General features: G+C 42.3%; 8 protein-coding genes across 8 annotated transcripts; 7 read left to right on the top strand and 1 right to left on the bottom strand.

Annotated features, from left to right (window-relative positions):
* Positions 1 to 2,389: 2,389 nt before the first annotated feature.
* BCR41DRAFT_349856 (hypothetical protein) lies at positions 2,390 to 3,538 on the top strand (the record flags this gene model as incomplete). Its single annotated transcript, XM_022023554.1, has 5 exons — positions 2,390 to 2,467; positions 2,492 to 2,739; positions 2,761 to 2,870; positions 3,004 to 3,143; positions 3,317 to 3,538. Coding segments are annotated over 5 exons (798 nt in total), but the record flags the coding sequence as incomplete, so codon positions are not given.
* Positions 3,539 to 4,965: 1,427 nt separating this feature from the next.
* On the top strand, positions 4,966 to 7,295 carry BCR41DRAFT_349854 (serine palmitoyltransferase). Its single transcript, XM_022023553.1, has 8 exons — positions 4,966 to 5,215; positions 5,322 to 5,422; positions 5,514 to 5,613; positions 5,723 to 5,795; positions 5,911 to 6,043; positions 6,149 to 6,278; positions 6,382 to 6,969; positions 7,068 to 7,295. Exons 1-8 carry the CDS (start codon positions 4,991 to 4,993, stop codon positions 7,233 to 7,235), a joined length of 1,518 nt encoding a protein of 505 aa, XP_021883446.1. The 5' UTR covers positions 4,966 to 4,990; the 3' UTR covers positions 7,236 to 7,295.
* A 251-nt stretch (positions 7,296 to 7,546) lies between these two features.
* On the top strand, positions 7,547 to 8,738 carry BCR41DRAFT_385152 (glutathione S-transferase). Its single transcript, XM_022027646.1, has 4 exons — positions 7,547 to 7,793; positions 7,880 to 7,954; positions 8,077 to 8,352; positions 8,459 to 8,738. The coding sequence occupies exons 1-4, from the start codon at positions 7,587 to 7,589 to the stop codon at positions 8,675 to 8,677; spliced, it is 777 nt and encodes a 258-aa protein (XP_021883445.1). The 5' UTR covers positions 7,547 to 7,586; the 3' UTR covers positions 8,678 to 8,738.
* A 50-nt stretch (positions 8,739 to 8,788) lies between these two features.
* BCR41DRAFT_420638 (hypothetical protein) lies at positions 8,789 to 12,220 on the top strand. Its single transcript, XM_022029921.1, has 4 exons — positions 8,789 to 8,937; positions 9,042 to 9,128; positions 9,236 to 9,611; positions 9,707 to 12,220. Exons 1-4 carry the CDS (start codon positions 8,793 to 8,795, stop codon positions 12,168 to 12,170), a joined length of 3,072 nt encoding a protein of 1,023 aa, XP_021883444.1. The 5' UTR covers positions 8,789 to 8,792; the 3' UTR covers positions 12,171 to 12,220.
* A 939-nt stretch (positions 12,221 to 13,159) lies between these two features.
* On the bottom strand, positions 13,160 to 15,018 carry BCR41DRAFT_17407 (hypothetical protein). The gene is made up of 3 exons (XM_022019716.1): positions 13,894 to 15,018; positions 13,534 to 13,745; positions 13,160 to 13,443 (listed from the first exon to the last, which is right to left on the bottom strand). The coding sequence occupies exons 1-3, from the start codon at positions 14,865 to 14,867 to the stop codon at positions 13,283 to 13,285; spliced, it is 1,347 nt and encodes a 448-aa protein (XP_021883443.1). The 5' UTR covers positions 14,868 to 15,018; the 3' UTR covers positions 13,160 to 13,282.
* Positions 15,019 to 15,059: 41 nt separating this feature from the next.
* Positions 15,060 to 16,240, top strand: BCR41DRAFT_349848 (hypothetical protein). The gene is made up of 4 exons (XM_022023552.1): positions 15,060 to 15,081; positions 15,194 to 15,266; positions 15,384 to 15,518; positions 15,603 to 16,240. Coding segments are annotated over exons 1-4 (804 nt in total). The 5' UTR covers positions 15,060 to 15,079; the 3' UTR covers positions 16,197 to 16,240.
* Positions 16,241 to 19,767: 3,527 nt separating this feature from the next.
* On the top strand, positions 19,768 to 25,272 carry BCR41DRAFT_394453 (hypothetical protein; the record flags this gene model as incomplete). Its single annotated transcript, XM_022028646.1, has 4 exons — positions 19,768 to 20,271; positions 20,560 to 20,665; positions 20,828 to 21,107; positions 21,213 to 25,272. 4 exons carry the CDS (start codon positions 19,768 to 19,770, stop codon positions 25,270 to 25,272), a joined length of 4,950 nt encoding a protein of 1,649 aa, XP_021883441.1.
* A 448-nt stretch (positions 25,273 to 25,720) lies between these two features.
* BCR41DRAFT_302616 (Thiamin pyrophosphokinase) lies at positions 25,721 to 27,118 on the top strand (the record flags this gene model as incomplete). Its single annotated transcript, XM_022020676.1, has 6 exons — positions 25,721 to 25,874; positions 26,045 to 26,120; positions 26,188 to 26,278; positions 26,400 to 26,678; positions 26,797 to 26,908; positions 26,991 to 27,118. The coding sequence occupies 6 exons, from the start codon at positions 25,721 to 25,723 to the stop codon at positions 27,116 to 27,118; spliced, it is 840 nt and encodes a 279-aa protein (XP_021883440.1).
* Between the last annotated feature and the right edge of the window lie 489 nt (positions 27,119 to 27,607).

The raw sequence follows: 27,607 nt of genomic DNA, 5'->3' as shown, positions 1-27,607 counted from the left end.
TTCAGACCTGACACCAACCATGCGAGGTATTTTTTTTCTGGGAGTTCCTTGTGTTAAACGACCAGACAGAAAGCTTAAAAGACATACAGGCACACCAACGGTGAAAAAAATGGATGTGAGCAAACAGTTGTTGTGCTTCTTGTCTACACATCGCGGGGGTTTTTTTATTATTTCATCAATCACTATCAGTTGTATGTACACGAACATGCACCAGGTTATTGAATAAACAGCTGAAGCGTCTCTTTGGTTTCTACACATGTAGAAACACATTTTGCATAGGGATCTTTTTTTTTTTTTTTTTTGTTTTCTAATTCCAAAAGTACTGGAGCTGTTGGAGCAAAGAGCGACATCCGAACCCATTCTCTGATAAAAAAGAAGAAAGAGGGGAAAAAAGACATTCTTCTTTTGTTGTTATCTTTGACAGGGATGTAATCACCTGTTTCAAAACCAGTTCCTACACACCGAGTCAAATCTGTCAATGTATTTACTACCCCTGTTCAAAATTATAAATCATTAAATTCCTCACAAAGCAAGGGCCACTGCAAACAAAAGAAGCTGAAAAAAAATTGTATAACAAAGGATCGACATCAACACTATATGCTGTATACCGAGATGATTTCACTTTGGTATCTCAATGCTATTTCTTCCAATCTGCCGTTCATGAGAGAGCTTATATTTATTTGTCAATCTCTGCTATTGACTGGGACAAAACCCCAATCCAAACAAAAGGAACTGAATAAAGATTGATGTGGCCTGTGAAGCAAAGGATCGATATCAAAACTATATGAGACAATGTTAAAATTCAAAATGGCAAGCCAGAAGCCAAAAAAATATGGACGCTTTGGAGAATGATATGAGCACCTTCGAGAGAAATCCTCGGAACGAGGTTTGGACTCGTCCTCAAGTCATGAGGCGCATCCAGAAGGGCCTTCGAAAGGTCCACACCCTGAGCGTCCAGAACAAGAATCAGCTGGCAACAGGCCTTGGCTCTGTCTTCGATATCTGCCTGTGTGTATATGAAGCTGACCCATGCAAAGGGTGTCATAATGAGGAGAATGATAGGATCGTGATATCCCAAGGCTGATTTTTTTAAGTACGAACGAGTCTGCATCCTAGTGCGACTCTTCCATACCGTAGACGGAAGTTTGGGGTTTACGACATGGACAACGTTATTCAAGCGCTAAACCTGCCATCGCAGGCAATGATTACTCAAGGAACCTCAAGACGTTGGACCTGATTAATAATCTTCGATTAGTTCGAAAGGTTGCGTGGAGCAAGAACTACAACAAAATGCTTCGAGATTACCTTAGGAAAGCTAGTAAGATGCTGGGAAGGAACGCAGCCTCTAAAGAAGGCCGTTTCAGAGTAGCTCCACGTTTTTACTTCTGGCCATCAAATGTCGGCCCAAGCATTGCCATCGAACAATGAGTTCGATAACTAGAGACGCAACATCATTCTATATAGCGGAAGGATCACGTAAAAGCTAGTTCTGGCCCATCTTTTCTGACAAGCCGAGCATATTGGATAGGCGCACAGTTGATATCAGTAACTGCCGTCAGCACGATAGGCCGGGCCTTAAGCATCCACCACTTCGGAGAAAGGCAAAAAAGAAACAACAGAAAAAACAAAAGCGGAAGCACAAAGGCAAGAAGCCTCACAGGGCTAAAAAAGAAGATACACCAATTAGGAACTTGAAGGCTACGAAGGTTGTTCACAGCTACAGCAGTAAGCACCCTATCAAGGCTTCCATGGCAAGGAAAGACGAGCTGCACACAAATGAAAGGGATAATATTGCAAGCCAAATCCGAGGGGCAGTTGTTGTCCTCAACCAACTACGCCACTATGCATACTGGGCGATTGGCCTGGACATTGAGAGGATCATGCGGCTGCCAGGGGCAGCAAGGTCGAGGAAAAATGCACTGGACGAGGTCTTGGATAGCACTGACTATTCCTTCTGTCTCGCCACCCTTCTTTTAAGTAGCCAAGGTGGCCCCAATTCAGCTTACGCGAGGGCAAAAAAACAAGGGCAGTAGAAACACCCCACTATCTCCTCGCTTATGAACATTTCAAGACCACCACTGAACTTCCCCCAAGTAAGGAAATAGACATCACATTGGGGGACGTGCAAGGTTTTGATCCCAAAAAGACCTCATTTCCAAGAGCGTCAGAGCTACTCAGGCCAAGTACAGACATCATTAAGGCAGCACTACAGGAACGCAATGGTGTAACCTTGTGTAAGGTGTTTTCATGCATATTCTGCAATCAAATGCTCTCTATTCATACTCTTTTTTTTTTTTTTTTTTTTTTTTTTCTTTATTTTTTTCAGTTCGATGTCGAGAAAACTAACGAAAATATGAGCGACATTGAGTTTTTTTTCAAACTTAAAGAAACGATTTCTACCAACGGTCTTGTTCTGAATCTACTTGCCTATGACACAACCCAGATGAAGAGACAGCAGCAGTCTGACGTAGATGAAGAAGGCCCCAGCTAGGAATTGGAGCTTTCTCAAGGATTCCTCAACACGCCGCGTCCAAAGGCAGCCGGTAAAGATCTGATAGATGAAGGCTACGCAAACATATACTGGAAGAGGAGCTCCAAACTGCTTGAAAACGTTGAGCTCACATTCAACGAACCAGGGCGATGCTCATCCACAAACACCACAACTGTCGTTGGATGCGATCCTGATATTGTTAACACCCTTACGTTTCCCTCGCTAGACCCCCACGACCCTAACTTGCGGTAAACGGTGAAGGTGAGAAGTAGGTTCTTGTACCTTCCGGTCCTCCGCTTCAATCACCTGTTGAAAAAAAGGAAGCGTGAAAAAGGAATGATTGAGGTTGAGAACGCCATCCCTGTATTTGGAAGGGATCGTACAATGAGTGCTTTCAATGGATGAACGAGGAGTCCCAGACACAGACAAGATCAAAGAATTTGGATGTACTTCAAGAGTTCTACATCCGGATGGCACCTAAAAAAAATGGGACTTACGAAAGGCTCAACGAGCTACGTCCGACTACGCGGTGCAGCGAGTGTTGAAGATACTCGGGGAAAAAGGAGTGCTTGTCATCGGCCTGGGGTCCTATGAAAGTAGTAAAGGAGTTCCCAGCAAGCACACTGCTATAACGAGACACTTTGTCACACAGGTATTACTTTTTTAAAAAAAATAAGAAAAGCTGGAAAGCCATAGAACCCTTGTTGATAAACGACTGCCATTTGAAACGCTTAGGTTAAAGTACGAAGACACTTCGCCGTAGGAGCGCACGAATTTTACACCAGCGCCCGCTGTCCCTGACCCCTCCGCGATAGCTTTTTAGAGGCGGTGTACTCTCGCTCTAAATATTGCCGGGCATGTAAAGTATTTTTCGACCGTGACGCAGTAGGGGCGGAAAACATCGCAAGAATCGGTCTTGCTCAAATTGAGAGGCAAGAGAGACCTGCAAAGTACAAGCCCATGGAAGAGTCGCCTGCTCCGGCTGCAGAGCGCATGACGCTAGACACAAGTATTTGGGTGCCGGCACATCCACAAAAAAATTTGTAAATTCTGTTTATTTCCGTCTCCTGTATCCTTTCTATTGAATCTTTTGCCCCTGAATTTCTGGACTAACTTTAAAAACCTTACAGATCAACAGATAAAAGCCAACCCCACAAACACAGCTCCGATCAATCCATTTATATTATCTGTTACGAGACTTGCACCCGCATCATTAATGTCACTCTACATTTTTTATCAGTTATTCTCCCGAGGGTGGATAATCCGGTGTATAGCAACAAGAGTTTAGAGATGTAGTCGATAGCAATAACCGCAGTGGTAGTAGTGGTTTCGTTCAAGAATGCAGTTGGTGTGTTCGCTGCGGTTGATTTAGTTGACGATGAAGTGGAGGCGTCATTGAGAGTAGACATGATTTTTTTTAGTAGTATTCATGATGGTCTTTACACCAATTCCATATCTTCTCACCAAAATCAGTACAAAGCTGGGACTCGGTCACCCTTCTAAACGACAGCTCTATGATCAAAATTAGATTAGCAAACTTACAAAGTGGAAGTCTCGACATCCTCACTAACAACATGGAAGGGGGAAAAAAAGCAAAGAAATCAATTTGCATGAACAAACAGAAGGAAGCTGAAGCAAACAAGTATTAAGAAAACAAATATAAAGCCTAGACACTAAACAAGGTTGAAAGCGAAGCAATGAAGAAAAGGAAGAAGGGTAGGTGAAAAAGATGGGTGGTTTTTAGGTTAACCTCAATGAGATACAATGATAAACACGCAGATCATTTAGTCAAAAATTGGTGGCAAAAGGGACAAAGAACAGGTCGCCACTGCAATTAATGAGCATTTAATGTCTTGTTAACCTGTGTTCATTACCATCTGTCTCGTTGCTTTAAGATGTAGCAATTTAGCAATAGCCCTTTAACATTTTTAAAAAAGAAACTGGTGAGGAGCCTACAAACGGAGAGTATAAAGGGAGAGCGCTACCATGTATCGCTATGTTTGTTAGGGCTACAGGCTATATATGGATGACGTTCTGTAGAAGTAATAAAGACTGTTCAGGTGCCCCCCTTCACAGGGTGTGGTAACTAATTTGTCGTGAAGAGTGCATTAATAGACTATATAGGCTCAATATGAGATGTGGTGACTTCAAATGCCATGGTGCAACATTTCTTTTGTGTAGTGCGGTTGGTACTTGGGTATATAGCCATTCAGACTTAGGCCGCCAGATAAGCGAGTGGAGTGAAAATGACTAGCAAGGTCATTGTTTTTAGATATGTAAGGTGTGGTTGTGGTAACTACCTCTAGAGAAGATGAAAGAGGCTGACGAATATTATCAGAGAGCTCATTTGTGTACCTTTGACCCAAGTTTAGAACCAGTGTTCACCAATAGGAGCGTAGATTCGGTCCCTGTCACATGATTAAATCAATTGTGCCTTGGCCCAAGACTGATCTGATCTGCATCCCTTTGATTCTCTTTTTTGTCATCATCATCTCTGCCATGGACAACCCCATCCTTTCTTCTATCAACCAGACTTTATTCACTGTTTCGCGTGCCATAGAGGCTGTCCCTGGGTCTGCCATCGCCATCAATTACATTAAAAACTCCTATCAAAATGACCCATTTCGAGTGGTTCTAGAGATTGGCCTGGCCATTTTTGCAGTCAAATATATGCTTTCCAAAAAATACCGCATTGACCAGACTCAAATACCTCTAACAGAGAAAGTATGAGTGCATGAGTGCGCATATGAGATCTGATAGCCAATTGTTATCTCTCAAGTGGAAACATGAATTCCCTGACACTATAATCTTTACACTTGTCATTTATTAGGAAATTGATGAGCTAGTTGCAGAGTGGCAACCTGAACCACTGACTAAACCTCTCAACGATTTCCAGCGCATGGAACTGGATTCGGCTCAAGTTATCACGAGGTATCGTAGGATATTCAGCTTCTAATTAATTCCATAATATTCTGGTTAGCATCCTCTCACACGCCTTTCTTATGCTCGATTGTTTTCTTAGTGCACAGGGACCTAGACCCGTAGTTCAATCTACTGGCTCGCACTTATTAAACTTTGCAAGTGCTAATTATCTTGACTTCATTTCAAATAAAGATATCAAGGTATTGTATAGAAACTCAGCATAGCCATGATTAACTTGGTTTGAGGTAGAAAGTATTTCTGTCACAGCTACTGAAGCTATAAATATATTAAATGGACACTTTTGAATAGGACAAAGCAATCAAGACACTTCATAACTATGGTGTCGGTTCATGCGGCCCTCCTGGCTTCTATGGCACTCTTGGTAAGCCCTGGAAGTCTACATTGTGTTCATTGGCGGTTTTAATTGGCTCCCTTGTCTAACGCCTCTCAATTTTTCTCTTTATTATTCTATTGTTGTTTTATACATACTTTAATAGATGTCCACATCAACTTAGAAAAGGATATTGCACGGTTCTTGGGCACAGAATCTGCAATCATTTATGCACAAGGTTTCTCGACTATTTCTTCCGTCATGGCTGCTTTTTCGAAACGCGGAGATATCATTGTCGTGTAAGTTGCTGCAGCTCTGTCATATTTAGAGAACCAAGACATAATATGGCAACGAATAGCGATTGCTTATCAAAGTTTGCGTTACGAACCATGGGTTTAATTTAGTGACGACGGATGTAATTTTGCTATTCAAAAAGGCACGCAAATTTCTCGATCTAACATCAAGTGGTTTAAGCATAACGATATGAAAGACTTGGAGCGTGTACTGCAGACGATCCAAAAAGAGTCACCCCCTGTATGGACCCTGATCTTTTCCTCGTATCGTGATTATATATCGTAACGTATATCTTTCTCGAAGTCATTTTTTTTTAATAAGCTGTTGTGCTTTAACATTCTAGACCAAAAAGAGACCTTTGACTCGTCGGTTTATCGTGACAGAGGGTCTTTTCCAAAATTATGGCGACATTGCACCACTTGATAAAATCATGGAGCTCAAGCACAAATACAAATACCGCGTGATTTTGGATGAGTCCAACTCTTTTGGCTTGTTGGGCAAGACAGGACGTGGTCTGACTGAAGTTTTCAACGTTTCACCAAAGGATGTGGATATGATTGTTGGCTCAATGGCTAACACGCTTGCGTCCGCAGGCGGCTTCTGTGCAGGACCTAAAGAAGTAGTAGATCACCAACGTCTTTCAGGCCAAGCCTTTGTCTTCTCAGCCTCCATTCCTGCAATGCTCACTGTTTGTGCTTCTGAGGCAATTAGGCTTTTGGAGGCAGGACAGTGCGAGGAGCTGCTGAAGTCCTTGCGCGAGAATACTGCAGCATTTTTGAAGGTTATTTTAACAGCCTCTCAGTTTATTGAAGTCAGCTCTAGTCCTGAATCACCGATCATCCACCTGAGATTTCTTCAATCAAGGTTGGCGCCCCTGGGTGTGACTACGAGGGATTCGGAGACATGTTTGCTACAGACAGTTGTGGATAAGGTAAGCGCTTAAGGTAGTTTGTATTACTTAGTTGTATTACTTAGTTTGAATTACCTATTTGTGATGTTGCTTGCTAATGAGATTTTTTTATGTGACAGGTTGCTATCGATGGTGTGTTGATCAGCAGAGCCAAGTATGTTGAGAGCCAGGAAATGCACTTACCTCGACCATCAATTCGCGTGTCAATGTGTGCAAGTCATACACCCACAGAAGTTGAGGCTGCTGCGCAGGCCATCAAGACAGCCTTTATCCAAGCCTTGTCATAACGACACTAGTTAAACCGACACAGTATTTACATTACCATAATAAACGATTATAGACAGTATTTGTGTTTCTGACAATAGTTTCAGTCAAGACCTAACCCTCGTAAGAGGCAATGTGATGAACGTGGTTAAAAATGAAAAATGGAAAGGATTTAGTTATCGTTTCAGACAAATGTTTGCTCTCATGGCAGTAGCTCTATTTCACGTACATTGTTACGCCGTTGGATGAATAATCAAAAAAAAAAAAAAAAAAAAAAAAATTTATACATAAATAAATAAATATTGGGGTTACCCGTCTGGTCTTCAAAATCAATCTCGACTCGTCTACAAGCTTTCCACATTCCCCAGTGTACCATGACTACTACTACAGCCACCTCAGGCAAGCAACTTTTTCGCTCCTTCCATACAGAATCTTCAAATGAAGAGAACGCTCGTCTTTTGACTGCGGACCCTAAAACTGTTGATTATGAGCTTATCTACTTCAAGATCTCATGCTTGGCAGCTACGGCGCGTCATCTTTTTGCATTTGGCAAGATCAACTGGAAGAATAGCTTCCCAACTGTAATCATAGAGATAGTTGATTTAAGATATCATTTGATCAACACTGAATAATAAATTAATCAAGCTGTTTATTACCTTTTACATAGGACTGGGACGAGGAAAAATACGATTCACCATTCGGTCTTACACCATTGCTGCACATCAGGTCGCAGGGAAAGGAGGTATTAACCAAAGTCCAGTTGTAATTGGTTCAAAGCAGAGAAGAACAAGAAAAAAGAAGCTAAATCATCTTTTTTTGAACACTCCAACGGCCCGTCTTTTTTTTTTTTTTTTTTTTTTTTAGTTAACCCTGACGGAATCTATTGTGATTGATTTCTATCTGGCGAAAAAGTTTGATCTTCTTGGCTCAAATGAGTATGAGGAGCACGTTATCAAGGCCTTTTACAGCTCGATCCACGCTCTTCGTGATCGCTCCCTTCGGTGCATGACATGGACCTATGCAGACAAGCGTAAGGAGGCTTTCGAGACATGGACGACTGAAAACATTCCTCGCTGGATCAAGATCAAGGAGCAACATCTTGAACGCAACGGCTCCAATGGCCACTTTTTTGGGGAGAAGGTACGTTGCTTTATTAAGACACCAAAAAAAAAAAAAAAAAAAAAAAAGAAATACAACTACAGTCTCTAAGCGGTGTCATTAATATACTATTAAATTTTTGCTCTAGCTCTCCCTGGCGGACATCCACCTAGTCAGTGTTATCGATCATTTTGCAGAGCTCCCCAGGGGCGAAGAGATTGTAGCACTCTTCCGCGCATCCCCATTGCTCTGGAAGGTTCATGAGACTGTCCTGGCGAACCCCGATATTGCCGCTTGGAGGGAATCAGATGAGTTTAAAGAGATCGTCAAAGGTGGCAAGATCGTTTATGCCAAGTCTAGATTCTAATTTAATTGCTTAGTCGTGTATTGTAAAAATTAAAGCATCGTGATTTTACCACGGTTGGTGGCTTAAATAATTATAACTTGATCACGACATCCATGCATCTTCTTGAATGTCAACCATGGCCAGCCAAACCAATAACACCATTAGGGCTATTGACAAGGAATCTGTCCACAGGATATGCTCAGGACAGGTCGTCCTTGATATGGCTACGGCAGTCAAGGAGCTCCTGGAGAACAGTCTCGATGCAGGATCAACTTCTGTTGGTAAAAAAAAGACAGCATGGGCGCAGCATCAACTTTGTCATTGTTAATAGAACATTGCAATAATTCTTTTTTTTTTTTTTTTTTTTTTTCTTTCTTTCGAATAGCTATCAAGTTCAAGCAAAATGGTCTCGAGAGCATCACTGTTACGGACAATGGATGTGGAATTACAGATGCAAATCTCGAGACGCTTGGTATGTGATGTTATCTTTTTACCACCAATTTTAATATATTCTATAATAATACAACAATCATCAAGGTCTAACACCCTTCTAAAAAATAAAAATCTTTATGAATACAGCATTGAAACATTACACCTCAAAGCTGCAGTCCTTTAATGACTTGGCACATGTTCGCTCATTTGGTTTCCGAGGAGAGGCTCTGTCATCTCTTTGCGCACTTGCAAATCTCACTGTTACAACATCTACTGGATCATCGCCTACTGGTGTCTTGGTTGAATACACCTCAGATGGAACTATCAAGTCAAAAACACCGACTCCGATGACTAGAGGAACGATTGTCAAGATCTCCAATCTCTTCGAAGGCATGCCCGTCCGCAGAAGCGAATTTGTCAAAAACATAAAGCGAGAGTACGCCAAGTGTATCGGGCTCGTCCAGGCTTATGCATTGATCGTCCCCAATGTCAGGATCAGCTGCGTTTTGCAAATGGATAAAATGTATGAATCGCATAAACTTAAGCTTGGGCGACAACGATCACTGTTAGAAAATATAGTAAGTAATTTTTTTTTTTTTTTTTTTTTTTTTTTGCTAGGTCTGCCGTGACACAGATTGCAACCATTGGCAATGCATCTGTTCGACAGAATATTATCAACGTATTTGGACCTAAGGCTATGGCTGATGTCATTGAATTTGATCTATGTCTTGTCGAAGGAATATCGGCAGCGAGCATGGGAGCCATGGTAAAGGCTGAGAATGAAAATAATGAGGACGAAGGAGAACTCGACTCAAAAGGAGATATTAAATTGACTGGATTCATATCCTCGCCAGCCTTTGGCAAAGGAAGGTCTTCAACTGACCGACAATATTTTTATATTAACGGTCGGCCCTGCACTCTTCCTAAGCTTGCTCGTGTCATCAACGAAGTCTACCGCTCATTCAACACCAATCAAAGCCCTTTTTTGGTTGCAAATCTTATTCTGCCCACGTCTTACTACGATGTCAACGTTAGTCCAGACAAAAGGACTATCTTTTTGCATAATGAACGTATGATTATTGAGGAGCTTCGTACAAAACTCACGGAACTTTTTGAACCCAGCCGATCAACATTCGCAGTTAGTCAAGCAAGGCAGCTCATCAAGGAACCGGATCTTGCAGTGAGATTACGTTCCAAACCTTCTGGAGATAAAGGCAGCATACCGAACGAGGCACTAGAAGTAGAGAATGATGCAAGAGAGAATGAAGGCGAGTATAGGCTGAAACATCACTCAAAGGCTCTCTCTATAGAGCCCATTACACCACCTTCACTCCCGCCCTCCCATTTGTCTGTTCAGGGAAAATTGGACTTCATAGACAAAACTAATAATAGACAGTCAACACTCACAGGACGGAATTTCCTTGTCCAACGCTCTGAGAATTTAAAGCGTAAAGCTGAAGATCTTGACCCAGCTACAGATAACGAGATTACTCGTAATGGAAATGACCAGATGATTCGTGAATTAGTGACAAAGCAAGGAGCTATGGAAGAATCATCGTCGATCTTAGGTACCAATAATATTGTTGAGAACACAACACCTCATTCGAATGATTCCTCCAGACTAAGTGTGCACCCGGCCTCTTCAATAAATGTGCTGGAAGAATATGATCCATTAAATGACGAGACACGCCTAGATGAAGAAAGCATAAGCGATAGTGAGAAAGAGCAAGAGCTTGTTCCTCAGCAACGGCCTCAAAAACAACGACAGCGTGTCGTAGTCATAGATTCTGCGGTGCAACAGGATGACCAGCGGGAGTGGATAGAGATAGGATTCGATATAGACGAGCAGAAAAAGAAAAAGGCGCAACGGATCAATATCATACGTCAAGTACGCCGCTCAGAACAGGAGTGGAAGGAGTTGAGGAAAGATCATGCGCAAAAGAAACAGATGGAATCTGCACATGATGACGTGGAAGAAGTCGGTGAAGAAACACATAGTGCAAAGCTTCGAAGAAGTCGTCGGTTAAGAAATCAAAAGCTGTCAGATGCCAGTTTTGCAAACATGGATGATGCCAAAGCTCAAACATCTTTGAGCCGCGTCATCGCAAAGGGAGATTTTGCGCGCATGAAGATTCTCGGACAGTTCAACAAAGCCTTTATCGTTGCTCGTCTGGACAACTATGCCCCTGCCGAAGAGGATCAAGGAAATCCAAAATCATCTACGATCAGAGGAGCCAGGCAGCGACACAGAGAAGAACTGATTAGTTCTGATATTTTTGTGATTGACCAGCATGCTTCAGATGAGAAATACAACTTTGAGACACTACAAGCGAAGACGATATTCTCAACACAGCGGCTTCTCCAGCCCAAGGAGCTATATCTGACAGCACAGGAGGAGATTACAGTTGTAGAGCATATGAAGATGTTGAACAAGAATGGCTTTTATCTTGAACACAACCCCGATGCGCCCGTGAGTCACCGATTGAAGCTACTCACGCTGCCTGTAAGTGAGAAAGTTGTGTTTGGTTTCCAGGACTTTGAGGAGCTTGTGTTCTTGCTGTCTCAACAGACAGCGCTACCCGAAGCCGTGGAAAAAAATAGCAACGAAAGTATTGATCAGAATGAGCATCGACAGTCCATTAACATACAGCAAAACAATGGATCAACCTCAGAAAAAATGGTTCGTTGCTCCAAAGTACGTGCTCTATTTGCGTCTCGTGCTTGCAGAAGATCGGTTATGATTGGTCACGTCCTGAACCATAGCCAGATGAAGAGAATTGTGCGACATATGGGTGAAATTGATCAGCCTTGGAATTGCCCTCATGGTCGACCGACAATGAGGCATCTCATGGACCTTGCGGAGCTAGGGCAACAAGAACAGCTAGAACGACTGCGTCTGGATAGTATGTATAAAGAGAATCGTGAAAGAAATGACGACAAAGAGAAAAACGAGCTGTGGCGTGGAAGAGGATTAAGTGCATTTGAACCAATAGCCTTGAAAAGACCAACGCAACATCGAGGAAGCCTTTTCCGGCAGTTCATGGCCATGCCAGCTCGTGTACATTCTCATGAAAACCTGTAAATTAAAATATATATACATAGATACATTCCTTTGTTTATAATGTAAAATATGCCACTCGTGTGCTAAGAAAGAGAAAATAGAGCCTTCTAAAGGGTATATTCAGACCACAACTCACGTTTCCGATCCAATATGTAGACAGGGGAACTTGTACACCTCGTTTTGGATGTATCAGGCAGTTATCTGTCCACTGCACATTTGCTCTCTAAACATGTGCTTTTTTCTTTGTACATGCAGTCTTGTACAATCACACAATAATCATCAAGACCTACAGTATTTTCTCGAGAATTAAAACACGAAGAATAGAAAGACTTCCTCTTTTTTTTTATTTTTTTATTTTTTATTTTTATTTTTATTTTTTTATTTTTTTATTTTTTAAAAGATCTGTTTATTGTTTTTTATTTTTTATTATTTTTTTCTTTTTTCATAATGAGCTCATTCCCAATCGCTCCAGTCATCCTCATCCTAAAAGATAGTATAAATGCAGTGTTTTGGTTAGCAATAGCAACAGCGCCAGTAAACAATAGCAATAAAAAAGCTTATTACCTTGGATTCGGGTGATTTTTGCTTTGTACTCTGTTGATGGGCAAGTTGTTCCAATGCTGGTGAGGACGCTGTTGAGAGAGAAGCTACACTTGCCAAAGGAGCTCTAATTGGCGTCTCTACGCCGTCAACAACCTCGTATGTATCTTCGCTCGTCCTAGTAGAGCTCAGGTTAGTAACAGGGCCTTTAGAATGCGTACTAGTCGATGTCACATCAGGTCGCGATTTGGTTTTGTCGCCATCTTCCGAATCTGCCTGATTACTTGGGATTGGGAGCGCTGAGAGAGAGACGACTAATGCTTCAGCAGTTAGAGGCTCTTGCTTCATGTTCGATGAATCTGTGGGTTGGGAACCATTTAAGATCTGGCTGGCTGTTGGAGTAAGTGTATCCTGGTTTTTCTGTTCGGCCTTGGGTGTGACACTTCCTTGGCCCCCTGACTCTCCCTGATTTTCGCTGTCATCTTCATCACCATCATTGTCGTCCCATGTAAAGTCTTCCTCTGCAAGGTCAGCTCCGGCTTCTGAACAAAGAGAATCGATAGACGACTAGTATTACTAACAATGAATTGGATTTACAGGCGGCACAAGTGCATCATGATATCTAGCATTCCATATATGCACCACATCATACCCTGTACAAGCTTTTTGAGTCGTTTTTCCTCCTCCTCAATTTCATATAAGCGATAGTAGTAGCGAAGCCAGAAAAGCTCTTCATCTGCAACCTCAGCCGGAACTGATTGGCAAAATTTTGAAGATAATTGATAGTAAGTAAAGTTTGTAGAATAATGTTCAGCGGAATAAATACCTTTAATAATTATTTTACCAAGTTTGCCCATCAAAGCCTTTAATTCTGGATATTCGTTCAGTAATCGTGAGGTCCTCTGCTGATATTCTGCCATGTTGAATGTTTGCAAGAAACGTTTATAGCGCTCAAGTCCAATAATATCATCGTCTGCGATAGTAGTCATAGGATCGACTGTGAACGTTGTAGGGTCCATTCGTAGCTTCTCGAGCATGGCCTCCTTTCTATCAAAGCTATTATAATTGCCACATCACAAGATAATGAGGCCATTAGAAAGAATGAAGAGGTGAAGCGGAAAAACCATCTGATAAAAAAGAAAAAGTACGAAAACTTGACATTGTCATTCTATTAATATAAATATGTTTGGATCCAGATACATACAACATTTTCTTGCTGCGGGATGGAGTGGCTTCCTTCGCTCCTGGCGCCGAGATGACCACAGCACTGTTAAGAAAGTTCGCCATACCAGCTCCGAATTTGTTGACATATTGCTCTGCAAGAAGTCCATTTGTCTTGAGCGTTTCTGTAGTGTTCTTGAAGAACAAGTCTGCTTCACCCAAATGCTTTTCTGCTGCTGCTGGCAACTTTTTCTTAAAGAGCTCGTTTGCGCTTGAGCTTATATCCTTGGTACTAGAGCTCAGTGTTTGTGTCAAGCTTGTGGCACCGGCAGAAAGTAAGCTAGCTGTGTTAGCTAAACTAAAGTTTGGCTTTTCGTCTGGCTTAATCCTGGATGCAGTGCTATCCATGGTGTCCCTAGTATCAGTCAGCGATCCCTCTTCCACTGTTTTTTCGTTGGGAGATGCTGTTGCTCCATGACTATTTGCGTTTTGTTTAGAGGAAGGACTATCAGTAGATCCTGTTACTGATGCGGTTGAAACATTGGCTTCTGTAGTGTTGTCAGGTGCGACAGTCTGAGGATTAGATGATACACCCGTCGCAACCTCTTTAATTTCATGGGTGATACCCCCAACAACAGTCGATACACGTTCCAAGATCCCTGCTGAGGCAGTATTGACAGATGCAGGCAGTGGAGGAAGATTTGTTTTAAGGTCGCCAACTTTTTTGCTTAAAGACTCGATGGTAGTCGAGTGTTCCTGTTGTACCGTGTGTACAAGCTCAGAAAGATCTTTGCGGGTGACATCGACAAACTCGTTCATATCCTTTTTACCACGCTCAATTAGTTTGTTGAAAGAGACACCCCAGGCGGACCATGAGGTCCTTGAGGAAGTCGACGAAGTCGACGACGATGATTGAGCATTTCCTGTTTGTGCTGCGAGTGGTTGAGTACTTGGTCTATCATTCGCGTTGTTGGTTGCTCCCTCGAGAGGACTCATGAATTGGTAAAAGTCATCCATTTCCACCCGAGTGCGGATATGTGGATTTATTAAGAGGCCAAAAGGGTGAAGTTAAAGGTTAGTAAAATGAGATAACGAGGACAAAGGGTCGGAATGCAAATGGTGAATGAAAGCTTTCTTTGGAATGAGGCACGTGCCATTAAGCATTAAAGTGAAGGTATTTCTAGATCATGTCTCCCTTCTCCACTTCTGCACTACGCCACTTTATAGCCATGTAATGCAATCCCACTATATTCATAGCATGAGCAGTAAGAAATAAAAGGGAGAGGCTGATCATTTCGTAATAAGACAAGCTCGACTAAACTATGGTGTCACGGCATCAATAGGTCTGAATACTGGAAATCCAACGCAAAATTTTGGTGTCGTTTTTGCAAAATATACATTACTGATAACAAAGTTGTAAGGGACAGACGAGTCATTTGTAAATTCGACCGGCGAGCCTTCTATAATTCTTCCAGAAGACTGATTCTTTTTATTTTTTTTGACCATTGTTCCATTTCTGTTTCTTCATCATAGACAAGGAATACTCATGACTCAGGAAGAAAACATAAGGAAAATGTGGAAAGGTTTTTGCGCGAACAGAATCAACGTGGAAAAGACAAGGAGGCTGAAAAGGCGAGGCTGAATAAGCAGATGGATGAAATTGAAAAGGTGTGTATCTCTCTTGGCTATAGAGTATCTGCCTAGAATGACTATGTCTGTAGATCCTAATAGCTTATTGCCCTGTATATTTAGGCGGCAATGAAGCAATACCAGCTCGATGTTGAAGCCGGACTTGTAAAACAGCCAGGACAATTAGCTGCATCTTTAAAAAAGCCAGACATTTCACCCGCAGTGTCAGTAGTTCCCAGTACATCGTCAAAAATTTTGGCGGAAGCCTCAGCAGATATACCGTCGCCTGCAACAGATAAAACATCCGCTTCCGCTGAAAAAGACACGTCAGAAATAGCAGTAGGAGGATCCGACTCCAAGCTGACAAAAGATCTTTCGGTGGGACAGCCAGGCGAGTGGCAAGTCGTCGAAACACCGAAACGCAGAGAAACGACAATGGCATCAGAATCATCAAGGAATGGGAGCAAGAGCGATAAAAACCAGGTACAAGGGAATGAGAGCGGACATCACTATATAGCAGGTGCTGATGACGATGATGAGGCACAAGGTGATCCAGAGGATCTACGCGAATTCAAAATCGTAGAGAAAACGTATCCAACCGATGCGGATTTACTATATGAAGGAGATGGTGATACAGCAGCAGGAGACGGCTCTGCAGTTTTCAAGAAGCGGAAAGGAAGTTCCAATAAACAACGAAATATCCGACGTAAAACATAAATAAAAGACAGTCGAGCGCTACACCCATAATAAATATATTCTGGATCTATTAGAACTATCCCTAAGCCATGTATTAGTAGGAATAAGTAAATCCATTACTAATATCATTGGAACTTGGGCAGAGGCAAGACTGCTGAACAAAAAATTTACCCTTCATTAATGTCATAGCTTGTGATATCGTGGTTATGATACTGCAGCATGATTCCTTGCGTTCTCCTGGCTAGATTCTTCACCAGCAGATGCTGTTATCCAGTAGGTTAGGGAAAGGGGCCAGAGAATGCCATCAAATTACAAACAACTGGTCGTTGGTCAATGTCCCACATGACACATAGTTGAGTCGTGGAGGTAATCTTAAATTCGAGTCACCCTACTCACTTAAATGGTCTCTAGCCAAGAACAATACCAGGAATGGAACAGCACTTGAATAACTTCATGACACTTTACGGGAGATAGATCTAAAGGAAGAGCTATCAAATAGGTGCGTCCTTCCTGTTTTATAAGTGACAATTAGCGTTTCTCAAGGTTCGTTCTTCTGCTTTTTTTTTTTTTTTTTAAGAAAAAATGTTATGCTACTGACTATCTTGCTCTTGTACAATGCGAAATGTGGCAGTAAATATATCATTTTCTCCGGAAAACGGTGCAATAATCTTAGTGACACTGCGAGTTGACAGTTATTTGCAGATGTTAGAGCTGCAAAGAGATAAATGCATGAGCGCAGCTTGCTGATTTTATAGTATCTCTTGAGAACCAAAGCAGCTAAAGGACATTGGAAAAGACAGAGTTCTGCCTACTTTTAGCCGACTTTTACTTCCCTATTCACTTATCTGCTGGTACAAAGGCAGCCATGTGCACTAAGATTAAAACATCTACAGTACATGTATGATGAAGCTTTTTTTGTTTATTTTTTTAGCTGCGAACAATAGAAATATTTCAAGCGTCTCCAAACAATACAATAACAAGGTTATGTCATTAATGTAAACATAAATGTGCTATTACGGACAACATTTTGGCCACAAAGAATCTCAGTTTCTTTGTTCAAAAGTTTTACGAGAAGAGAAATGAGACGTAATCTTTGTGCCTATCAACAATACGACTTGTTTATCTTCAGATTTATTTAGGGACGTTGGTAAGATCAAGGGAGTAGAAAGAGAAGAATAATAAACCATCACAGTCTCGTAGACCCCAGTTATCAAAAAAAAAAAAAAAAAAAAAAAAAAGTAGTAAGAGAAGAAACATACTTTTAAAAGAAATTAGTATGGGCGCGAAAATCCAGGGGAAATTCCTGAATTCAAACAAAATCCAATCCCAAGGTATGCATGGGCCTTCACATAAAATGCCCATGCCGTATAAAACAGATTGCATAACGTAGAAAGCGCGTTATTTCCAACAACTTCATTCTTTGGGAAGTTGAATGATGAAGCTGTATGGATGCATGAGAACAATGTATATATATATATTTATGCTTATTTTATTTCAAATATTAGAAACGGTATGGACACAAGATAGTGACAATGATGGCAAGTAGCAAATGTTAAGATTGATTGAACACAAGATACTGAAATATAATATGTCTGAGCAGGTTGTGGAGGCGGAGGGTTCTGTAGTGGAAAGAAAAGGTAACAAAGGATAAGGGTCCTGTTCATGATTGGCCGTAAGAGATGAGAGCCATTTTGGCATGTCTTGTGGTGAGTCGGGTGTTTGTTTTTATTTGCTCTTCTATTGATGTCGACATGTTTTTTCTTCTCAGTCAAGATGAATAATAGGCTATGGCGCTTTTGTTTGTACAAATATATTTGTCTACTGCTGTATTACGCGTCTAAAATTATTGTTTACATCAATATTCAATATTATAGTATATATATAAATGTGCAACATAAAAGAATAGAGATACACATGTCTATAAGTTTATTGTCATGTTTGTTTTTTTTTTTTTTTTTTTTTTTTGGGCTAGAACATACTGGAAAACGGCGCAGGTGTCCATGGCTGAAGTCTGGCATATGAGGATAAGTAATGGCCCCGGATTGATATGCAAGATTATTGGCCACAAGACTAGCGCGCAACTGTCAATGGCATAATGGAAAATATCCCCAATTCAGCCGAATGGCGAAATTTCCATACTCTTGATCTGCAAAAAAAACTCTCATGGATAGTTTAGCGTGAACTCAACCGCAGAAAACAATAACGAATTGGCAGCCTGTCATTGAAGGAAAGACTACCTTAGTCTGCTCGAGTGGGACAGTCTAAAAGTACACAATGAGGTATATATATAGTCTAAAGATGCTTCGACAACAAAAATATAAATATGTATGATTGTTCCTCTAAAGTATTGCAGGAGTAAAGTACAGGATACACATCAAATAAACATTTTTTTGGTCATGGATCATTATTGGCTACGTTTACACTTTACTCAGTCTCCTATCAGGCCAAGCATTCACGTCCTTGATATACTAGCTTGTCGTTGTGGCACAAACATAACGACATTGAATATTGATGTGTGTTTAAAAATATAAGGCAGACTCGGCCAATTAATGTACACTCCTTCATTGACATGTCTACCTTTTTTTTTTTTTTTTTTTTTTTTTTTCAGCTTTAGAGGAAATAGATGAACGCTCATAGTGCGATTGTTTTAGCATATGATAATAGTGAGAAAAGGAGAGGAACACAGCAAAGCGAGACTAGTGGGAATGAGGGGCGAAATGACCGTGAGCAAGTGGTACATGTATATTATATATTCATTTTACTGAAAAATTCATGCTTAATGATATTTCATTTGTACATTGCACACCAAAGCGTGCGACTATCCTTTACTAGAACATGCCCAATAGGCCTATAAAGGATCATATGGCAACGATCTAATTAAAGATCATGTCTGTCTGTGTGCATTGTCTAATCTTCATAACCTTTTTGGTTTGTCTCCTGGTTCCTGGACTTATTAGCACAAATTAAACAGTAATCATCATGACTAAATGTTTTCATGAGGCTCAAATGCTTATTCAATAAGCGTTGTCCTGATGCATTACATACTTCGCATTTTGTCAAACCTAGAAAATTAAATAAATAAACAATTTAATACAATCAATACAAAATGTAATCCCCTAGAGCACAAGATTTAGTATCCCCTGTGTGCGCTCAAACTCTTCTTTCCCCACTGCTCCCCAATGTTTATAGGGTCTATCCCCCACGGTCTCTTCATTGCTCTCATGGCCCCGATTCTTCTATAAAACCTCCAATCTTCTCTCCTTTTGTTCCGTTGTCGCTGTCGTACATACACTCTCAATCCTTGCACACCGACCTAGTTCATTAACGTCTTCCATTTCACTTTCCCTCTCACTATTTTCATATTCCTCCTCATCCCTTTTCGAGTTGATTGTCATTCTCCACAGAACCACACCCTCAAAGGGTATTCTCTATACGTATCATCACCTATCATCCATTTGGTCTCTCATACACGATTAATTTATTCCTCTCTTAAGCATCCCATATTATTGATTAAGTTATCAGTTTCAGTCCCCTTTTTAAAGGACGCGTCCAGATCCTCTTTTAATATTAGATACTTCTCATCTACCAAACTATGGCCGAAACAAAAGAGACGTCCCATTTAAATAATTTACCCTATGATGAGAGCGAAGAAGACTACCATGAATTTGAGGAGTACGACGAGGTCACTAAACCGACTACTCGTCCCTTCTATAAACGTCGCAAGTACTGGATCTTCTGCGCCATCATAACGGTGATCACCGTGGCCGTGGCAGTACCCATAGCTCTCTTTGTCATTTTGCCAAAGATTGCTCAGGTCATTCTGAATCACTCGACTATGTCTTTTAACAGCATTCAAATTACAAATCCCACGAATCAATCGATGGACATGACAATGGATGGTGTTCTCGGTAATACTGGTCCCTTCTCAGCCACTATCAAATTCCCGGAACCCATTCAGGTGTACTACAACGACGTTATGCTTGGCTCTATGAATCTTCCTGACACTAAGGCCAGTGGTGGTAAAGGAACACTGCAAGCTCAGGCTGCTTTCAATATCAACGATGAAGCTGCCTTCGGAAGTTTCTCTGCCGATATGGTAAGAATTGATCGGGCCCACTGATCTTCTACTCCTCTATTTATCCACCAGCGGCTCAATTAATGTCGTGAATTTTTGTCACCCCCCTTTCATTTCATTCATCGATCATGTCCTATAATTTAACCACCGGTAGCAAACCAATCGTAAACCTTTGTCACACCTTGACCCCTGCATCACATAAGCCCTTTGGTTTATTTCCGCAATATTGTAATTATACACATTCACAAACATATGCTGACATGTCATTCTTCGTTACTCCTTGTTACTCTCCTATCAATTTCTTTACAGTTGAACCAACCAACATTCACATGGGTTCTCAAGTCGAAGGTCACTATTGTAGCCCTTGGCCGCACCGTAAGCAACCTCAACTTGGATAAGGCTCTTGAACTTAATGGTAAGTCATCTATTAGCAAGGATGCAAGTCAAATCCATGCGTCTTGCACACAATAGAGTTCAAGGACATTATGGGCCATGAGGACCATCTCTCACCTTTACGAAATCCTTTACACTCGGTCATATGAACCTTTATGGTTTATTTCATATACATGTACTATAGGCATGGGCGGCTTCCCAGACGTCAAGATCCTCAAATTTGATCTTCCTTCAGATGCAGCGCCTGGGCAGGGTATCAATCTGGTTATTGACACAGCCATGAATAACCCCTCTCCCATCGGAGTTATGCTTGGAACCATTGTCCTCGATATTTCCTACAATGGTACGCAGCTTGGTCAAGTCAAGGCCACTAATGCCAACTTGCTTGGCCGTAGTGAGTCTGTACTCAACCTGACTGGTGTCATGATTCCCCAGACAACGCCCGAGGGCCTTGCAACTGTTAGGTACTTTATTTTTTCACATTTATTTATAGCTAATATGCACTGGCATTCCCATATTTATATATCGTATTAATGATGGATTGATCCATTGCCATCTTGTGTTGATAGCTCGCTGTTTTCTGCCTACATTGCTGGTCAGACCTCTCTAACTTCGGCTAAAGGTGTCTCGGTTCTACCGGATGGGGTCAATGAAGTCAGTTGGCTCTCAGTTGGCCTTAAGTCCATGACGCTCAAGGTCCCACTTAGCACCCCTGCTCCATTGAACATTATCAAGTCCATCTCTCTTGGACCTATGGGTATGAACTGGACCAATACTGATGCGTACGCGCCATTGGCCAACTCTCCAGGGGTTGTCGCTGGGTTTGAAATGCCTTTCGGCTTCTCTTTGAATGTCACTCAGGTCCAGAACAACATGACTGTCATCTATAACAATAAGAATCTAGCCACCCTAAACTCGGCTCAATGGGGCCCCGCTACAACCACGAAGGATGCAAATGGCACTGCCATTAACTTTGCACTTCCCCCTACTCCTTTTGCTATTGAGGCTGATGCCCACGGTGACTTTGACACCTTTGTTAACAAGTTGACTATCGGATCAGGTGAAGCTTTCACTGTCTCTGGTTTTGCTGGCACTATCGCTATGACGCCTATCGGTGAAGTTCGCATCATGGGTATCCCTTTCAAGTCTGATGTCTCTTTGACCGGTCTTCAAGGTCTGAAGACCGAGCCCACTGTTATCAACAGTCTGACAGTCATTGGCGGTGTCCCCGAAGGTCTCCAAATTGCTCTGAATTTGACAATGGTCAATCCTAGCCTACTATCCATCGATACTGGTGTCGGCGATAGCGCTGTCGTCACGTTCGCTATGCAGTACGAGGGCGACAACGTTGGAACTGTCATCTTCCCCAGCTTGAGCCTGGTCCCGGGCCAGAATCTCCGCACTGCTGGCGCTCTGTTTACTCCCACTGGCACACAAGGGGGCCAGGCCTTATTGCAGAAGTACATGTCGAACCAGCCTGGCGTTGTCGACATTTTTGGTTCAAGTTCATCGTCTGCCATCGGCCCCCTCGCAGCTGGTCTGAAAGATGTGCAGCTTCAGTCTACTATGCCAGGAAATCCAGCTCAGCTGCTCTTGAGCACTGCGTTGACTATTCTCGATGACACTGGCAAGACTGGTATCGCTATGGCTACCGTTACCATCAATAACCCATTTGTTCCAGGTTTGACTATTAAATCAATCAAGTCGACGGTCCAGTATAAAGGCCGCAATCTTGGAGCCATAGATCTGCCTTCAACCACTATCCAAGTCCCCGGTATGACCCAACAGGCTTCCCAGCCCCTTCCATTATCCATGGATCTCTCGATCGACTCGTTACTCAGTTTGATGATTGATCAGGCCAACGCCAATAACCTGAACGCAGAACCTATTATCACATTGGGCAAAATGGCAAAGGATCCCACTCTCAAGGTCTCATCATCTGTCTTCGCTGGCTTTAACCTGCCCACATTCGTCAAGGCTGCTATGGCTGGCCTCAAGGTCGATGTTTCCATGACAGTCGATGTGATGGTCGGCGAATATCCAACTTCGCTCACCTTGACTCAAAATGGCGTCCCAACCCTTACCGACGACACTATCATGAAGCTTCTCCCCATTGTTGGAACCCCTATTGCTCAAGCTATCGTCGATCAGGCTACGCTCAGCTTTACCAGCGTCATGATCAACAGCCCTGCAGAGACTGATTTCACGACTAATATTAACGGCCTTATTGCTAATGCCGGACCCTTTGATTCTGAGATTTCTTTCCCAAGTGGATCTTCGGTCGCCTGGTTGAACAACGGAGCCGAGTCTCCTATTGGTCAGATTGCTATGCCCACTGTCTCCGCAAAGGCTGATGTGGGAGCTAAGCTTGCGTTGACTAATGTCCCCTTCCGCGTTGCTAGTGCTGATAACATGGGTAATTTTGTCAGCTACTCTTTGAAAGCCGAATCCTTCGAGTGGTCTGTTGTTGCTAACAACATGACTGTCACTGCCATGGGCGCGCCTATTCCCAATATCAACATGAAGAAGACTGTAACCCTTAAGGGCTTCAATGGTCTCCAGGGCTTGGAGATTCAGAAATATGATCTTCCCTCTAATGACCCCAATGGTATCCATTTGGTCCTCCAAGCCACGCTTCCTAACCCCTCAAACGTCGGTATTGAGATGGGTACTGTTGTCTTCGAGAACATCTTCCAGGGTCAGGAAATCGGTTTTGTTCAGACTTCTGGTCTCAAACTCTTGCCTGATGCTCTTACACCTATTGCTATGGAGGGTACCTTGACCAAACAGACCTCTGAAGCCGGCCTTAACGCGCTTGGCGATTTGTTCCGTTTGGCTTTGAACGGTGGGGCTCCCAACTTGATTGTCAAGGGCAAATCTGTCACGCCTGCCAGTGGTCCTGTCTCATGGCTGAGCTCGGCTTTTTCGTCCTTGACAATGAATGTCACTCTTCCAAGCCTAGGCAAACAGGATATTATTACAGGAATTACGCTCAAAACTATGACTTTGGACTTCACTGGTGGTAACCCATACCGAGTGATGACCTCTTCGGACAACATTGAGGCTACATTCAAGATCCCCTTCTCTTTCCCTCTGAGCATTACCCAGGTTGCTGAAGATGTGAACATTCAGCTGCCCAAGGGCAGAAACGTTGCAAACTTGAAGCTCCCTCTTGGAGCCGCTCAGACAGTTTCACCTGGTCTCCTCCGAACCGCCTATGAGAACCAGCCCTTGGTTGTCAATGATGATGCACATGAGGCGTTCAATAGCTTTTCTAAAGTCTTGACGACAGGGCCTGGAATCCAGTTCTTCTTGGAGGGTACTGCCGACACTGTTGCCGAGACTGCTGCTGGCCAAGTCAAGATCCCCGGTGTGAGTGTTAACGTAGCCTCATCCTTAGCAGGTATGGACTTGAACACTGGTGGCGCGCAGATCACTGACATTCGAGTCACTGGCGGCACATCTCAATACCTCGAGATCAATCAGAATGTCGTCCTTCAGAATCCCTCAGGGTTGACGGTCAAAGTTGGTGATGTCAGCTTTGATATCTCCTACTCTGGTAACAATATGGGCCGTGCAGTTGTAAAGGATATGGCCTTAGCTCCCGGCCTCAATACTCTGCCAGCTGTCTTCCAGCTGCAACCATCCAACGCTCAAGTCCGTGATGGATTCTTGAGTGGGTTCGTTTCGGGCGCAACATTCCAATTGGACATTGCAGGCTCAGCCGAATCCACTAAAGTAGAGTCACTCAAGGATGCTATGGCTTCTGTCAAAATGTTGTCGACCATCAAGGGTATCACTGACAAGCTTATCGCTCCTGGAAGTACTTCCCAGCCAGATATAGGCAACATGCTTCAGCCTTTTACCCCCCGCAAAACTCCTGTCCAGGTTATGATCTACAATCCTTTTGATGCTCCATTGTACATCAAGAGCATGAAGGCCATCACGACTTGGGAAGGTAAGACCTTTGGTGAGGTCAATGAAGAAGTAGGCATGACCATTCCCGCCAAAGCGACAGTCCGTTCGCCTACCTTGACCATGGTTTCGCCTTCAGGCCTCGGATTTGCTGTTGATACACTTGCCCCGTTCATGGTAAGGTATCCTCAGCTGCTCGTTGGTAAAGCTGCAGATGTGCCCTTCACTATTGAGTCAACCATCGTGGCTCTTGTAGGCGGATCGAGTGGATATGAGGGTAATGTCCAGTACACCCAACCTGATACTATAATCAATGTCAAGATCAACGGAGAAGTGCCAAAGGGCAACTTGCCGGGTGGCGATACAGCGACAACTACCACCACAGCGGCTGAAGCTCCAACGCAGACGACGACGAAAGGCGAGCCTACTCTGCCTACCTCTGGAGCTCCATCGCAGACTGAGAAGCCAGAGCCAGAACCAAAGCCTACCAAGGTCACGGAGCCTCCTACTGAGACCAAAATTGATAAGACCGCGGAGCCCGAGCCTACAAAAAATCCGGAGTCGGATCCCCGTATCCCCATTATTAGCAAGCGCCAGCTAGACATCCTCGAGGCTTTCCCCAAGGAGGCCACGCTTGAGAATGTTGAGACATGGATCAAGGCAATGGCGAACAGGATCGCATTGGAGGAGGGGCACGCTGCTCCTAATGCTTAAATAATTTTCTGTTCTACCATCTACATCTTTCCCTATTGTTCTATCTCTGTACTCGCAACTCTCATTCATCATACGTTTTATTTCTATTGAGATCCAAGCGGCAGGCTTTTGGAGCGTTCAAAAACCCAAAAAAGTAAGCCGCGTTTATGACTTTTCTGCGTTCATAGCAATATACCTTAATTCATGTGTAATGATTCATGTGTCTCAAAATCCAATCCATCATAATATTTTGTCCTTCATTCCTCTTTTCTTAAATCGAGAAAATAATGATAATAAAAGTATGAATGACAAATAAACAATGATATATACTTCTGTTGACTTCTTAATTGTAACAAGCCAGGTCAGTAAATGGAATTAAACTTTTATTCTACATGTAATAGGCTTGAAAATACTTCGTCACGTCACCAAGTTTCTTTTCTTACTCATTTTATCTTCATTCAAAAGAAACATGAATTGGCATCCCAGCAAGTGTCTTGAGGACCCAGAGGTATACAGGAGCAAGTTTCTCTCTGAAAAGACGGGACGAAACAAGTTTGCTCTTATCATTCTGAATCAACCGATTCTCATTCAGCGCAAGCTTTTTGAGAATGTCTGGAATAATGGTAAATACACATTTTAAAAAAAAGGCAATTGCAGGACAACCAATAATTACAACAATAACAGCAATAGCAAGGCTGCAAACAAGTACCACGAAACAGGAGAAAGAAAGATTTATATATTAATGTATAAAATGAATCTAATAACATCTTAAATAAACAAATAAAAAAAAAAGCAACATACAGGTTTTGTGCAGATGGCGGAGGAAATCGACTGTACGATTTGTTGGAAACGGAAGAGGAGCGTATAAAGTAAAGGATTTTTATGTCTTTGGAGAGAGTCCTTTACATTCTATCAGTAGGTCTAGCAATTGATTAGGATTTTTTTTTTTTCTAGATTCCTGCCTGATTATATCCGTGGTGATTTAGACTCCTTACGTGATTCAGTCAAAGAATATTATGAATCGAAGGTAATGGCAATACATTTCAGCACTAGTAACTTAGCGATGGAAATTAGTCCGAACGAATGAATCGCTTGCCTTACGAATATTTTTGTCTTTGCCTCCCCCCTTTTTTTTGAATTCTCAATAGGGTGTTCCGGTGGAACAAAATGGCGATGAGGAATCGACGGATTTCATGAAGTGTGTGGAGCTTGTTCGTGAACGAGACAACAAATCATCGTCCTTTGCCGATTCACAAATAAAACAAGATACAGAAGAGTTAGGTGGTAATTTAGGAGTGGTTGCACTTGGAGGAACAGGTGGACGGTTTGATCAGTCCATGTCATCGATCCACCATTTATATGTCCTCAACCGAGAGAGACACGCCACCCTACTATCGGATGAGAGTATTATTGTAGTTCTTGGCACTGTAAGTCGACTTATGATCTGTGTATGATCAAATCATCGGACAAGGGAAAGAAAGTGCGCTTCTGACCCTTTTTTTTTTTTTTTTTTTTTTTTTTTTTTTTCAATATCAATAATTCTAGGGCAAGCACGAGATTACTTGCAACTTAGATATTGAAGGGCCAACATGTGGCATAATTCCAGTCGGTTCTTCTGAAGCCACTCTGACCACAATCGGACTTAAGTGGGACATTAGTAAGGCATAATTTATGTATTGTTGATTGCTTGCCATCCATATTCAACCTTATCTGATTTTTTTTGTGTGCTTGTTTGCTAGAAAATTGGAAATCATCTTTCGGAACAAAAGTCAGCACTTCGAATGCATTGGTGAGTACCAAGATTACCATCGAAACCACTGCACCTGTTGTCTGGACCACTGAGCTGAGATACAAAAGAGAACAATAGACCTAGTATCAATGATACAAATAAATAGAATTTTATGTATAGCAGTTGACTTTTATATTATACAATGGTGACCATGAGAAGGAAAAAAGTATTATTAAAGGACAGCATGTGGAATATATGGAGCGAACAAAAAGTCGCTATGCGGAAAGAGAGAGTAGAAAAGGCATCCGTATCCTTAAGAAGAGTAGTTGTTCACAGGCAGGATGGGTTGGCTTTTTGTGGAGAGAATGAAGATCTAGGACACGCAGCCGACAAAATACCGAAAGGAGACAGGCGTAAAATTGCTTCGAGACTCTGGCGGCTGCAAATCATCAACAAAGAATCAATCTCGTACGCTTTCTTCCCTGGCATTTATACAGGAGGTAACTGAAATTATTTATTTATCATACCATTAACTTTATTTTAAAGATTTAGACTGAGGCCTAATAGCTCTCCATACGATGAACACGTGTTACCAGCAACTAAGAGAGAAAGAGAGATATGAAGGCA

This window comes from Lobosporangium transversale, assembly GCF_002105155.1.
Source record: "Lobosporangium transversale strain NRRL 3116 chromosome Unknown BCR41scaffold_10, whole genome shotgun sequence".
NCBI lineage: Eukaryota > Fungi > Mortierellomycota > Mortierellomycetes > Mortierellales > Mortierellaceae > Lobosporangium > Lobosporangium transversale.
Note: the sequence above shows the minus strand (reverse complement) of the source record. Positions and strands in the feature narration are given on the sequence as shown.